We start from the raw sequence: 13651 nt of genomic DNA, 5'->3' as shown, positions 1-13651 counted from the left end.
ATGCAGGGATGTTCTTCCACTCCTTTAAGTGGGAGTTGCCTGGGAAGGCTCTGATTTTAACCAATGAATGCATGGGGGTTTCTTAAATGAGGTTATTTTTCTCCTTTTTGTTCTCTCCAGGGGATTTTTATCCTTGATTCTCCTGAAGCTGGAACTTATGCAGTTGTGCTGCCTATCAATTCCCTGTAAGAGCACTTGAACCCAGTGGCCAAGTATAATCACACTTTGCAGAGAGCTGGCAATCTCAAGGATAACATATCTGGGGGAAAAGGCAACCGGACAATAAAGGGAGAGGGAGCAAATGCATTCACTGCAGAGGGGTTTCAAGGAGAGGTCATCACACTGGGAAGCACCAGAGATGTTTTACAGGGAGAGAAACATGGGAAACAGCCACTGCTGACTCTGCTCATCATGGAGCAGCTTGTCTGAGGAGTGTTAGCTTCAAAAACCCAGATGGACCATTCACACAGACAACATCAAATCTGCACATAGATGAACTTCCTGTCCTTCCAATCAGTTCACAAACAGATAGGTGTCCTGGAACAGTCCAGCTTACTTTTCTTTTATCTGCAAAATCAGTTTTGATCTTCTGTGAACAACTTTAATAGACAGAATTCAGAAGGCAACCCTGGCACTGATCCCTACAAGAATCAATTGCTGAGATCTTACAACCAAGCACTTCCAGAAAAGAGATAGCTAGTAAAAAGTCAGTTTCCTTCCTCTCTTGTCATGGATTGTGTTTCTCAGTTTATCCCACTATAAAGAAGAGGATAGTTTTTCTTCTCCACACAGTCCATATAGTATATGTTGAAGAAAAGTGATGGCATAATGGGTGTTTTCCTGAATAGAATGAAAATAGGATGATTTGTGACACAATATTTCATCAACGTCCTGAAAAAAATGTAACTCATCTAGAGAAATTATGGAGGTATAGGAAGGGAGACGTGAAGTTTCCCATCAGAACCCAGCAAAGTGACACACAGCAGCTGGTGATACCTCCCAGGCATGTTAGTGCAGCTTGCAGGGGGCCCTCCTCCCAGCAGGAGAGAAGGCTTTACACTCTCTTATAATGAAAGGACATCTGATAGCCCAGATTGCTCTGCTAGGCAATATATCATTTATTTATTGGGATTTAATGGGATTGAATATCTGTCTGCCCCTCCTGGATGCATCCTGCTTTCTGCTCTGTACATGGCCAACAGGCATCAATAATACGGCAGCGAACAGACACATTGATTTTAGGGGCAGATGTTTCTAAAGCTGGGTACTCTGTGCTTCTCCCCACATCCAGAAAGCTACAGCAGAACTGGAAAAGATGTGAAGATGCTCCTGATGCACCAGTGCATCATCAGTGAGGATAATCAAAGGTACTGAAAGGCCTCTAACCCAGAAACCAATAAATCCAGGAGGCCTCTTCTGTTTGAAGAGAAGAGGAGAGGGGGTGGCTTGAGGGAGATCAATAAGAGCAAGAATGGCAGTAAGAAAGCCAGCAGGGAACAGTTGCCAGCTGTCTCTTCTAATCCAAGCAGCACAGGGCAGCAAGTGATCCTGTCAGGCAGAAACTTCAAAGGATAGAAAAATACCTATACACACAATGTGCAGATCATTGGTGGGCTGCCTTGGCAGAGACCTTTTGTTTGTAGGCTCCAAGGTCACCTGGGCTCAGAAAAAGACGCAGACCAGTTGACAAGAGGGTCGTCACCACTGGTTCAGATGATGAAAGTGTCCATCTGTCTGCTTATCCCTGGGAGTCATTTGGGTCTACACTTTGTGCCCGGACATTGCTGCCTCTCACCCCCAGCCCATCCTGCAGTGGCTGCTTGAGCATAGGAGCTGAGCAACCAGCTCCATGGCACATAGTGGGGCTTGATGGAGCCAGAGGGGTCCCCTCTGTTTCTTACTGGAAGGGTGGTCTCAGGATGCAGAGCAGTTCCCTCTCTGGGGGGGTTGGATCAAGCATCCCCACAAGGCTCAGCCACTTGAGCTGGGGAAAAATCCACAGTGCTCTTATGAGATTTCCTGCAAACCACTGGTACAAAAACCCCTAAAGGTAATTGGTATGCAAAGTATGTGTGCTGGGGAGATTGTCCCTTCATCCCAGCCTCCAAGCCCCGTTCCTGGCACCCAAAGGACATTTGATCATGCTCAGCTCATTTGGCACCTCATATGGGCTCTGGTGACACCTTATAGCCCTGCTCAGGTTGCTCCTCAAATAGTCAGATTGGCATTATTTACTGATTGTATTGGTTTGGTTTGGCAGCAGGAAAGTCTGTTCAGGATCAACCCTGAGAGCCAAAAGGGAGGGATGATGAGAGGCTGTGCTTTCAGTACTGTCCCCGAAAAGCTCTTCCTTCCCCTTTCCATATGGCTTCACACTGCTGCTGGAGGCTAGAGAAAGCCACCCTGCTTGCCCCTATTCCTTGCTGCACAACATGCACCAAGAAACTCTACCCAGTCTTGGACAGTGAGCTCATAGCTTACAGTTTCAAAAGCTATTTACAACTGAATGGAAGAACTGTGGATAAAGTTGCCAAGGAGGGCATAAGCACATAAAATGTTGATACTTAGTACTTCATACCTAGCTCCAGAGAAATTCAATTTCCCTAGCTTTAAGACAGTAAAGTCCCCTAAGTAGCAGTAAAAGCAGCTTCACTGTAAAAAAAGGACTGTACAATTTTTAATAAGTATATAGATTTTTTTTTTTTGCTATTAATCATGTCCTTTCTACAAGGTGCCCAATAATTAAGGGTCAAACACACCAGTACCAAAAATCTGATTTTCTTCTCCCTGCTCTGTGCTGAGGTCACCTGTACAGGCAGGCCCTCACCTCCAGAAGCAGGTCTGATTTTGCTGGAGGGTCCTCCCACAGCAGCTATGACTCCCATGTTGAAAAAAAATTACCTGACAGGTTTCTCCATCTGCTCTTCTTCACCCTGCACCTTCTCACTAATGCTGTTGGTCTGGAAGCACAATACCAGGCAACAGATGTGACAGTAGGTTACAACCTGCTGTCTCATCCATTCTCACTGTCTAGGAGGAAGGTATACTATATATATATATATATATATATATATATATATATATATACACACACTATATACAGCTATATTCACCAAGTTACCCCTTAATCCTTCAGATCAGTGCAATTGCACATGTGCATCCTTAAAGCACACAGCTTGAAAGACAGCTTCTAGCAGCTGCCACACATCCTCAGCTTTTAGTCTCCATTGTGCAGGTACAAGGGGGATCAATGCTGCTCAGGATACTGAGTGAGACTGAATATTGATTGTCCTGTCTGGCTGGCTGAAATGACATTGATTTATAAATGTATTTGCAGAAATGTTTAGGAAGGTCCAGACACATGTCTATGCATTCCTTGTGGACATAAATAGAGAAGTGATGTCAGCCTAAATCCATAATCCCCCTCCCATACCTCCAGTAATACAGAATCCAAACAGCTAGACTTTTGGCATTTCAGTGGAATGACAACACAGGAATCAGCAGTGGGTGTGTACATATACACACAGTTACCCTGCTTCTGTCCAGTATGTCCAGGGGGTGCAGCAGCTCTGGATGAGTGCTGGTATCTGTAAGTGAGTCCTGCAGTGCACTCTTGGGGATATAAATAGATATTCAATTAGGAACATTCTGGATACTTCCAAAAATTATTTTAGAATACTTTCTAAATAAGACAAAGTTTCAGTGAGCCCATATTTTTCAGGCACTTAGACAAGAAACATTTTCCATCATAAGCCTAGAAAGCTTTTTCTCACTTGCTGAGCACAGGCACATCCTCTGTGCAGGGCTTTTGGGTGGCAACTTGTGGGGAACACTACCCACTGAGCACAGGTGATGCACTTTGCCCTGTGGTCTGGGCTCTGACTGCCCCTGGAACAGTTAATATGACTGAGATGGAAATCCCCAAAACCAGCAACCACCACCAGCGTGTGATGTGAAGATGGTTGCTGTGTCCAGGAACAAGGCCAGCTGCCCCTGTCAGAAGCACCCCACTGGCAGCAGCACAAGGCACAGCTGGAGGCAGGCAAAGACCAGTGGGATATGGTGGGAGAGAACACTGGATGAGCAGCTGCAAAAACAGCGGAAGAGTCAAGGAAGTAGAAGATGAAATGCAGGAGAGAAACAGAGCAACAGAAAGAGAAGTGAAGAGAAAGCATGAGCAACTTCATCAGGCAGCCAAACTACACTCATTGCTTTCCTCAAGGTGCATTGAAAGCTGACAGCCTTTGCACCCACCCAGCTGCATCCCACACACAGCCTTGGAGCCCAGCAGGCAGGCACAGTCCTATGTGTCCCCAAGAGTACTGTGGCCTTAGGTCAGGTCCTGTGACCTCTTCCTGAAAGTCTTCATATCATGTCACCCATCCTCAGAGCCATCTGCTAATGATTCATATATTGATAACTGCATTTTGCAATATTGGCATTTATGGTGACTTTGCTGAGTCAAGAAAAAGCAGCTGTTTACAGGGGCACAGAAATCAAAGGTCAGCAGTGAGACCTTCTGCCCTGTACTCCTCCACTTAAGAGGGTGCTGCTGTCCTGGGACCGTGGGAAGGAGTAGCCTGCTCTGTTCTGTTGGCCTGGTGCACTGGGTGATGCTATTGTTGTCACAGCTGAAGAAGGGAGTTTGGAATTGAACTTTAGAACAGATTATGAAAATCTGGCCAGGGCGGAAAGTAATAGTAGATAAAATTTGCTTCTGGACATGTGTGTTTTAGGGCTGAAAAAAGCCTTTCTAGAATTATCAAACACAACCCTGTCAAAATAAGTTTTTGATGATCTCATGAATGCCCACTGTGTCTGTGTCATCCTCCCCATCCCCTGTAAACCTGCCATGTCTGTGTGTCTCTGGTTGATTGCAGTTTGTATAATGTTGTGGTTTGTGTTTGGTTTGTTCCGTTCTCCCCTCTCCTAGCTTGGCAAGTTGGTCTGGCTCAAACCCCCAGTTATGTCAATCACGGTTTTCCCCTCCTCATTTTCCCTCATTATCCCTTATTTGTCCTTGTATCCCCTCCCCAGGCCTTCTGCCAATCACTGGCACCCCGCCCCAAGTTCCAGAATCTTCCAGCTAGGGTGTCGAGTGACTGGCTGGTTGGCCTGGGCTCCTCCCCTGACCTATCCCCATTGATCCACACCACCCATCAGTCTTCAATGTATGCAAATTTTCGTTCTGTGATTGGTTTCTTGTGTACCCACCCCTTCCCTGTAAAACCTGGTCCCCGGAGGGGCCCGGGGCTCCTCCTCCGCTCGCCACCTTTGGGTGGCCACCCTGCACTTCCCCTACCCTGGATTAAACCAAGTTAATTCACCCAGCAGAGGAGGGCCGTCTCTTTTCTTCACTCCTGCGGCGTGGTTGCTTCAATATCGGTGACTGTTTCCTCTCACCCCACCCACGGTCGGCACATGCTTCTGGCTTCGTGCCAGGGGAGTGCCGGTGTAGCTGAAGGTGGCTGGATTCTCTAAATCCCTTCAGCCGGGCCCCCCTTAAAAACAGCCACAGCTTCAGTTGCTGGCGCCCAACGTGGGGCCCCTCTGCATCGATTGCCTGCTCCTGGTCGGCCGGATTCGGGACCAGTAGAGCCTGGACTTACAATCTTCGCAAGGACCCTACGGATTTTGGACTCCGTCCTTTGGACGCAGCAGCACCCCGAGGTGAGCAGGCCCTCTGAGGCAGCGCTCCCCGGGGACCGGACGGGACCTCGAGCACCCCGAGCCGTCCGGCCGCAGGACCCGCTTCGCCGCGCTTTCCTTTGATAGCCCACCGGACACGTGAGTGTTTCGCCGCTCTCCCTGTCGTCCTCCCCAGTCCCCAGGGTGTTCTGCCGCCCTCCCTTGATTTTACAGGCAGGGGCCGGTGGGTGGTCACCTTTTAGTTTTCGTTTTTCCTTTTGCGTGGCAGATTGGGCTCGAAGTTCTTAGTAGTGGACATTTGACTTCGTGGGAAGTCTCTACTAGCTATGGGTGCTAAGCTGTCCACTGCCCAAAAGAGACTTATTATCCAAGTTGAGGGAATCCTTGTTGGGGGGGGAATTGTTTATGAAAAACCTGTTGTTGAAAAATTAATAAAATGGGTCTCTTCTGAGTTCCCGGAGGTTTCGCCTGACCTGATCAAAAATCCGGCCTTTTGGCGGAGGGTTAAAACTCGACTCTCGGAGTTGTTCAGGCCAGGCGACGCTTCCCTCATACAATTGGCCAGGCTTGTTGCCCAAATTAGAAAAATATTAAAAGAAGAAGGGAGCTCAGAACAGGCCACAGTTCGAGTTAAACGTTGCCCCAGTTCGGTTTCGCACCCCAGTTCGGTTTCCTCACCCTCTGTCCCGAATACCCCTTCCCGTACGCCCAAACTTAAAACCGGGATTCTGAAGGGGGCACCCCCCCAGACCAGCCAGGCGCAGGGAGTTCCATCATCCCCTGGCCCTCTCCAGAATACCCGGTCCCCCCGCCCCGAGAGTTCTGGCCAAACTCTCGGGGGCTCCTCGACTTGTCCTGCCTCCCCTGCTCCTGTCCCCAAACCCCAGAGTTATGTACCCCAGTTCGTTGAATCCCCAGTTTGCCCCGGGTCGCCTCTGGTTTCACAAGATGGCCGCGGCGTGGCCCAAAATGGAGGCGACCGCATGGTCGAGATGGCGGGAAAACCCCCATCCTCATCCCAGAATCCTTTTCTTCCAAGTTCCAACCCCTTCCTGCCTCTCGGCCACTCCCCTTTCCCCGCCCCTTCCCTCCCGACCTCCCCCCAGCTCCACCCTCTATCTGACCCCTCCCATCTCGTTTCCCCGCCTCCCTTTCCCATGATAGCTCCTCCCATCGTTCCTCCCACAATCCCGCCCCTTTCCCCGCCCACCGCTTGCCACTGTGCCCCGCCTCCTGCTCCCGCCTCCGGGGACGGCCCCTCGTCATCGGGCCGCCCAGTCTCCCGCCACGCCCCCTCCTCCCCTTCTTCCGGTTCCCACGCCCCTCCCTCCGGTTCCCACGGTTCGGGGCCCGGGGGGGGGGGGGGCAAAGGCCGGGAACCGGAGCCGGCCATGGTACCATCGGCGGCTCCGGTTGTTTACCAGCCAGAAGCGGGTGGGGGAGTGCGTCGCCAATGGGTCCCATTAAGTCATTCACAAATTAAGGAGCTGGTCAAAGCCCAAAAGGAGTACGGCCGGGAGAGTGAATACTTCCGGGGAGTTTTGGAAGCAACACTCTCCGAAGCAGAGATCACCCCCTTCGATGTCCGGCGGCTTTTCACTTGCCTGCTGAATCCATCCGAGCGGGTAATGTGGGAAGCCGCCTGGAGGAGGGGGGTGACTGAAGCCCTCCCAAGCCTGTGGAGTCAACCCCAATCGGGAGTTGATTTCACAGGTCGCCCTTTGGCCATCGACCAGCTCCTGGGGACCGGGGACTGGGAAGATGGGTACTCCCAGGCGAGTACCCTTCCCCGGGAGGCTCTTAAAGCGTCGGCAGCTGCCGCAGAAAAAGCCTTTTTGTTGCTGCCGGGGGGCGCGCCCCCAACTGCCTTTTCTAGAATCTTTCAGGGTCCAGACGAGGCCTTCCTTGACTTCGTGGAGAAGTTGAGGAAGGCCATTGAACATCAGGTGTCGGACGAAGGAGCTAGAAGCACCATCTTGCGGGAGGTGGCGTCCTCAAATGCCAACCAGGCATGCAGGGATGCCATCCTCAGCCTGCCCCTCCACCCGGCACCGCAGATGGCTGATATGTTGGAAGTGTGCGCGCGTAAGGTCCCGCTACTGACCACCAGGGACAGCGAAAAGAGGAGGATTCAACCTCCCCGGGTCGCCGCGGCAGAAGAGCCCTCCACCGAGCAGGGTGTTGCAGCAGCTGTTTCGTCGAAGTCCTCCGCACCCTGCCATTTGTGTGGGAGGACTGGACATTGGATGCCGGACTGCCCCCTACGGGCAGAATTTTACAAATTTAAAAGGGAGCAGGGACAGTTGGGGGCTAACCCCCCAAAAAACTAAAATCGGAGCGCAGTGCCCCCCTGCGCGCTGACAAAAATCAGGCGGGCCATTTATCATCATCGCGTAGGGGGAAGGGAGATCAGGGACCGCCGCCAACTAAATGTGACCAATACTTACCGGACTTGACTTCTGTTTTACCAATTCAAACAAGACCTGTGCTAACGACCGCTTCTGCTTTTGCACCCTATAGGTTGCGGCTCTCGGAGGCTCTCCACCTGAGGACCTCCGACCTTCAACTCGTTGCTGTCAACCCGGAGTGCCCAGGTAACTGGGGACGGATTCGCTGCAAGTATGTTGTGGTCGGTGATACTAAGCACACGCCACCGACGGTGAACATTATCCCGGGCCTCTTACCATCGGACCCGGGGGTGTTCGCCGTCGGCCTGCACTGTGTCCAGCCCCCCATCTTTTTGCCTAAAGGGCAGATTGTAGCTCAGGCAATCCCAGTGCCTGAAATAACCTGGGATTTATATCAAACATCAGAAAACACCACGCCGACCATCGCATGGGCCCAGGTTTTGGGGCACGAAAGACCTTGCCTCAATTGTTATATTACAAAAGGGGGGGAAGGCAAACAGCTAAAAGGCCTTTTGGACACTGGGGCGGATGTCACGGTCATTCCTTCTCGGGAGTGGCCGTCGCATTGGGAGTTGCAAACCGCGCCTGGACACGTCCGTGGTGTTGGGGGTTTACAATTGGCCAGACAATCTAAGAGCATCGTGCAAATTACGGGGCCTGATGGGCAATTGGCTTCTATACGCCCATTCGTTTTAGATTATACGGAGCCCCTGTGGGGGAGAGACCTCCTAGCCCAGTGGGGAGCCCGAATTGACCTTCCAGCGGCTCCCCAGGTTTTTCGGGCGGCGGTCACTGATGAGCGCCCTACCTGGAAGCTCAATTGGAAATCAGATAAGCCAGTCCAGGTAGTGCAGTGGCCGCTTAATAAACAGAAATTGGCGGCGCTCAAGGAGCTCGTTGAGGAGCAACTACTTAAGGGCAATATCGTGGAGACCACGTCACCGTGGAATTCTCCCGTGTTTGTCATCAAAAAGCCCAATAAGGACAAGTGGCGGCTTCTCCACGACCTCCGCCAAATCAACAACATTATAGAAGATATGGGGCCTCTCCAACCAGGGATGCCCTCCCCAACGATGCTCCCACAAAATTGGGAATTGGCTGTGATTGATATAAAGGATTGCTTTTTTCAAATTCCCCTCCACCCGGACGATGCCCCGCGTTTTGCGTTCACGGTTCCTTCCATCAACCGTGAGTCCCCAAGCAAGCGCTACCATTGGCGGGTCCTTCCACAAGGCCTAAAGTGCAGCCCAGTGATCTGCCAATGGTACGTCGCTTCCTTGCTGTCCCCAATACGTGCAGTGGTAAATGATGCCATCATTTACCATTACATGGATGACATCCTGGTGTGTGCCCCGACCGCTGACATACTTGGCCACGCCCTTGACCTGACAGTCGATGCGCTGGTTGCTGCAGGGTTCGAGCTCCAACAGGAAAAAATTCAAAGGGTGCCGCCTTGGAAGTATCTGGGCCTGGAAATTACTAAGAGGACCATTGTTCCTCAGAAATTGGCTATTGTAACAACTATCAAAACCTTGGCGGATGTTCACCAGCTGTGTGGATCTTTGAATTGGGTAAGACCTTGGCTGGGCATACCAACAGAAGACCTGGCCCCCCTTTTCAATTTATTGAGAGGGGGAGAGGAGCTAAGTTCTCCCAGGACCCTTACCCCAGAGGCGAGGATTGCACTAGAGAAAATCCAGAGACTCATTTCGGCTAGGCAGGCCCACCGCTGTCATCCGGGCCTGCCATTTAAATTCATTATTTGCGGCAAACTGCCACACCTCCACGGGGTGATTTTTCAGTGGGACAACGCCACCAAAGGCAGGGACCGGGGCTCGAGTGACCCCCTCTTAATCATTGAGTGGGTGTTCCTCAGCCACCATCGGTCCAAGAGAATGACACAGCCTGCTGAACTGGTGGCAGAGTTGATCCGGAAAGCTAGGCTGAGGATCAGAGAGCTGGCAGGCGTTGATCTTGCGTGCATATACATTCCTCTTAAATTAAATTCGGGCCACCTAAAACAAAAGGTAATTGACAGCCTCCTGCAAACGAATGCAGCTTTGCAGTTCGCTCTAGATAGCTACTCCGGCCAAATTAGTGTTGATCGGCCGGCCCATAAATTATTCAATCAGGAGTTCGTATTATCTATAAAATCGATCCAGAGCAGAACTCCTCTAAAGGCAATGACCATTTTTACTGACGCGTCTGGAAGATCCCATAAGTCAGTCATGACTTGGAGGAATCCCCAAACTCGGGAGTGGGAGTCCGATGTCACCGAGGTTGAAGGTTCACCTCAAATTGCCGAGTTGGACGCAGTCGTCAGAGCCTTTGAGAGGTTCCCTGGACCTTTCAATTTAGTTACGGATTCAGCCTATGTAGCGGGTGTAGTGTCCAGAGCTGAAAATGCTGTGCTGCAGGAGGTGTCAAACCCAAAATTGTACGACTTGCTCTCCAAATTGGTTCAATTGGTCTCCCACCGAGAGCAACCCTTTTATGTCATGCACGTGAGATCACACACCGATTTGCCGGGGTTCATAGCGGAGGGCAACCGGCGAGCCGATGCCCTTGCCGCCCCTGTTCAAGTGGCCCCGCTCCCTGATCTCTTCAGTCAAGCCAAGATCAGCCACCAGTTGTTCCATCAGAATGCGCCTGGCCTGGTTCGGCAGTTCCATCTGACGCGCGAACAGGCCAAGGCCATTGTGGCTACATGTCCTCACTGCCAGTCCCACCAGCTCCCTTCTGTCCCTCTCGGAGCTAACCCCCGTGGTTTGTCCAGCTGCGAGGTGTGGCAGATGGACGTAACCCATTATCCATCATTCGGCCGCTTTAAGTTTGTACATGTCTCTGTGGACACTTTCTCTAGTGCTGTCTTTGCCTCTGCCCACACAGGTGAGAGGGCTGCAGATTGCAGGAAGCATATGCTTCAGGCATTCGCGGTCCTGGGCATCCCTAAGGTAATCAAAACAGATAACGGCCCAGCTTACAAATCCAAGGAACTGCGGAGCTTCCTACAGCAATGGGGAATAGAACACAAGACCGGCATCCCCTATTCCCCGACAGGCCAAGCCGTGGTGGAGAGGACCCACCAGAGCCTTAAAAGGGTTTTGGAGCAACAGCATTCGGCAGTGAAGGTGGAGTCCCCTCACATCCGTCTCGCACGGGCGTTGTATACTATCAACTTTCTAAATTGCTCCTTTGAAAATCTCAACCCGCCCATAGTGCGACACTTCGGGAAGCACGAGGAGCTGCGACCTAGGGCCAGGCCCCCGGTCCTCATTAAGGATCCGGAGACCTGGAAAACGGAAGGGCCATTTGATCTCGTGACCTGGGGTAGGGGTTACGCTTGCGTGTCCACTCCCTCAGGTCCGAGATGGATTCCATCAAAGTGGGTCAAGCCCTACCGCCCTAAGCGGGGTGCAAAACCGGAACCGGTCCCACAGGTAGCAGAGGCGTGCTGGCGGCGGAAACGGCGGAACTGGTGGGCGAGCCACCATTGACCACGGTCCTGACCCCCCCCCTCTCAAGCCAGACCTTCTTAATTTATATTTCTGTTTCTTTTTAGTTGATCTCCCGCCTGCATGGACCCGATGACCATCATTACCCTCCTGACAGTCCTCCTTATCGAGACTCTACCACCACCTGCGAACCCCTGGATAGTTCCCCAGCCAAAGGCGAACGTGTGGAGGACCCTCGCTCAAGCCATGGGGCAGGAGCACATCTGCCTGGACCTTGGCTCTGCTGAAGACCCGATGTCGTCCTGCCTAGTGGGGATCCCTCTCCCTCCTTTTGAGTTTCCTTACCCCTTTAATGTTACTTACAATCCGCCCCTCATGGTAGACGCCCAGAACGCCTGGAGGGACGGGCTCAGGAAATTGACCCCCCTGCAGTCCGACCCCCCAGAGCTCCATCTAGTCGGCTCCGCTAGAGCATCGGCTTGTATCTGGTTTCAGTATTCCCCCCTTTTCGGTTCCTCGAGGTACTCCTTCATCGGGCCGCCTAGCCCGGAGTACCAAGCAGCGCAATGGTGCAATTTCACCATCCGGTTGCCCTTTGCATCTACCTCAGACACCAAACCGCTGGCGCTGCCCCGAGGAACATTTTTCATTTGCGGAGACCGGGCATGGGCTGGCATCCCCCCTCGTCTGGCCGGAGGCGTCTGTACGTTTGGCAAGCTGACGCTGCTTAACCCCAACGTCACTCAAATTAGGGATTGGAAATATAAGAGATCGCAGTCTAAATTGGCAATATCCAAAAGAGATCTTCGTGATTTCGACCCAGACTGCGACTCCAAAATTGAACATTGGGCCAAACCAAAATCGGTCGCGCTCACTCTCTTTTTGCCGTGGGTGTCGATCGCGAAGTCTCTGGGTGAATTGGGCCGCCTGGAGTGTTGGGTGGCAAAGCAAGCAAATTTTACCTCGGCTGCCTTGACTGACCTCCTCGCAGACGAGGAAACAACTAGGAAGGCGACCTTGCAAAATCGGGCGGCCATCGACTTCCTCCTGCTACTCCACCACCACAGCTGTGAGGAATTCGAGGGCCTGTGCTGTTTAAATCTGTCATCCAAGGCAGAAGATGCGAGGGTCTCCATACGCAAGATGAAAGAGCTCGTCCACGAGGTTAAGAGTGAGACATCGGACTGGCTGGGGAACCTGTTCAAGGGCTGGGGACTGTCAGGATGGGCCGGGTCCATAGTTCGGTCTGTCTTATATTTTGTTTTAGTTATATTCATAATTGTCATCGCCTGCTCCCTAATGTGGGGATTGGTTAAAACAGCACAAGAGACAACTGCCGCCTGATTATAAGGGACTGTTTGTTTTCTCCCTTCCTTTTCTTTTTAAAACAAAAAAGGGGGAGATGTTGTGGTTTGTGTTTGGTTTGTTCCGTTCTCCCCTCTCCTAGCTTGGCAAGTTGGTCTGGCTCAAACCCCCAGTTATGTCAATCACGGTTTTCCCCTCCTCATTTTCCCTCATTATCCCTTATTTGTCCTTGTATCCCCTCCCCAGGCCTTCTGCCAATCACTGGCACCCCGCCCCAAGTTCCAGAATCTTCCAGCTAGGGTGTCGAGTGACTGGCTGGTTGGCCTGGGCTCCTCCCCTGACCTATCCCCATTGATCCACACCACCCATCAGTCTTCAATGTATGCAAATTTTCGTTCTGTGATTGGTTTCTTGTGTACCCACCCCTTCCCTGTAAAACCTGGTCCCCGGAGGGGCCCGGGGCTCCTCCTCCGCTCGCCACCTTTGGGTGGCCACCCTGCACTTCCCCTACCCTGGATTAAACCAAGTTAATTCACCCAGCAGAGGAGGGCCGTCTCTTTTCTTCACTCCTGCGGCGTGGTTGCTTCAATATCGGTGACTGTTTCCTCTCACCCCACCCACGGTCGGCACATGCTTCTGGCTTCGTGCCAGGGGAGTGCCGGTGTAGCTGAAGGTGGCTGGATTCTCTAAATCCCTTCAGCCGGGCCCCCCTTAAAAACAGCCACAGCTTCAGTATAAACTATTTAAAAAGATAAATTAGGCTCCTTTGTTTAAAAGAGACTAATGAACAATTCTGTAATCTCTCTTTCTAAGAACTGTCATTATGCAGATGTG

General features: G+C 51.7%; 1 protein-coding gene across 3 annotated transcripts; it reads left to right on the top strand.

The window, feature by feature from the left end:
• Window positions 1–4896: 4896 nt before the first annotated feature.
• LOC118690744 (uncharacterized) lies at window positions 4897–13359 on the top strand. Of its 3 annotated transcripts, none has more exons than XM_036389693.2 (2): window positions 4897–5787; window positions 11620–13359. In XM_036389693.2, the coding sequence occupies exon 2, from the start codon at window positions 11636–11638 to the stop codon at window positions 12854–12856; it is 1221 nt and encodes a 406-aa protein (XP_036245586.1). In that variant the 5' UTR covers window positions 4897–5787; window positions 11620–11635; the 3' UTR covers window positions 12857–13359. The 3 variants fall into 3 exon arrangements, with proteins under 3 accessions (XP_036245586.1, XP_036245579.1, XP_036245592.1); XM_036389686.2 differs by lacking the exon at window positions 4897–5787 and adding an exon at window positions 7030–7274; XM_036389699.2 differs by lacking the exon at window positions 4897–5787 and adding an exon at window positions 8080–8243.
• Window positions 13360–13651: the final 292 nt, after the last annotated feature.

The sequence above is a fragment of the Molothrus ater genome, chromosome 2 (assembly GCF_012460135.2).
Source record: "Molothrus ater isolate BHLD 08-10-18 breed brown headed cowbird chromosome 2, BPBGC_Mater_1.1, whole genome shotgun sequence".
Lineage (NCBI taxonomy): Eukaryota > Metazoa > Chordata > Aves > Passeriformes > Icteridae > Molothrus > Molothrus ater.
The sequence above is the reverse complement of the archived record's forward strand: the minus strand, read 5'-3'. Positions and strand labels throughout refer to the sequence as shown.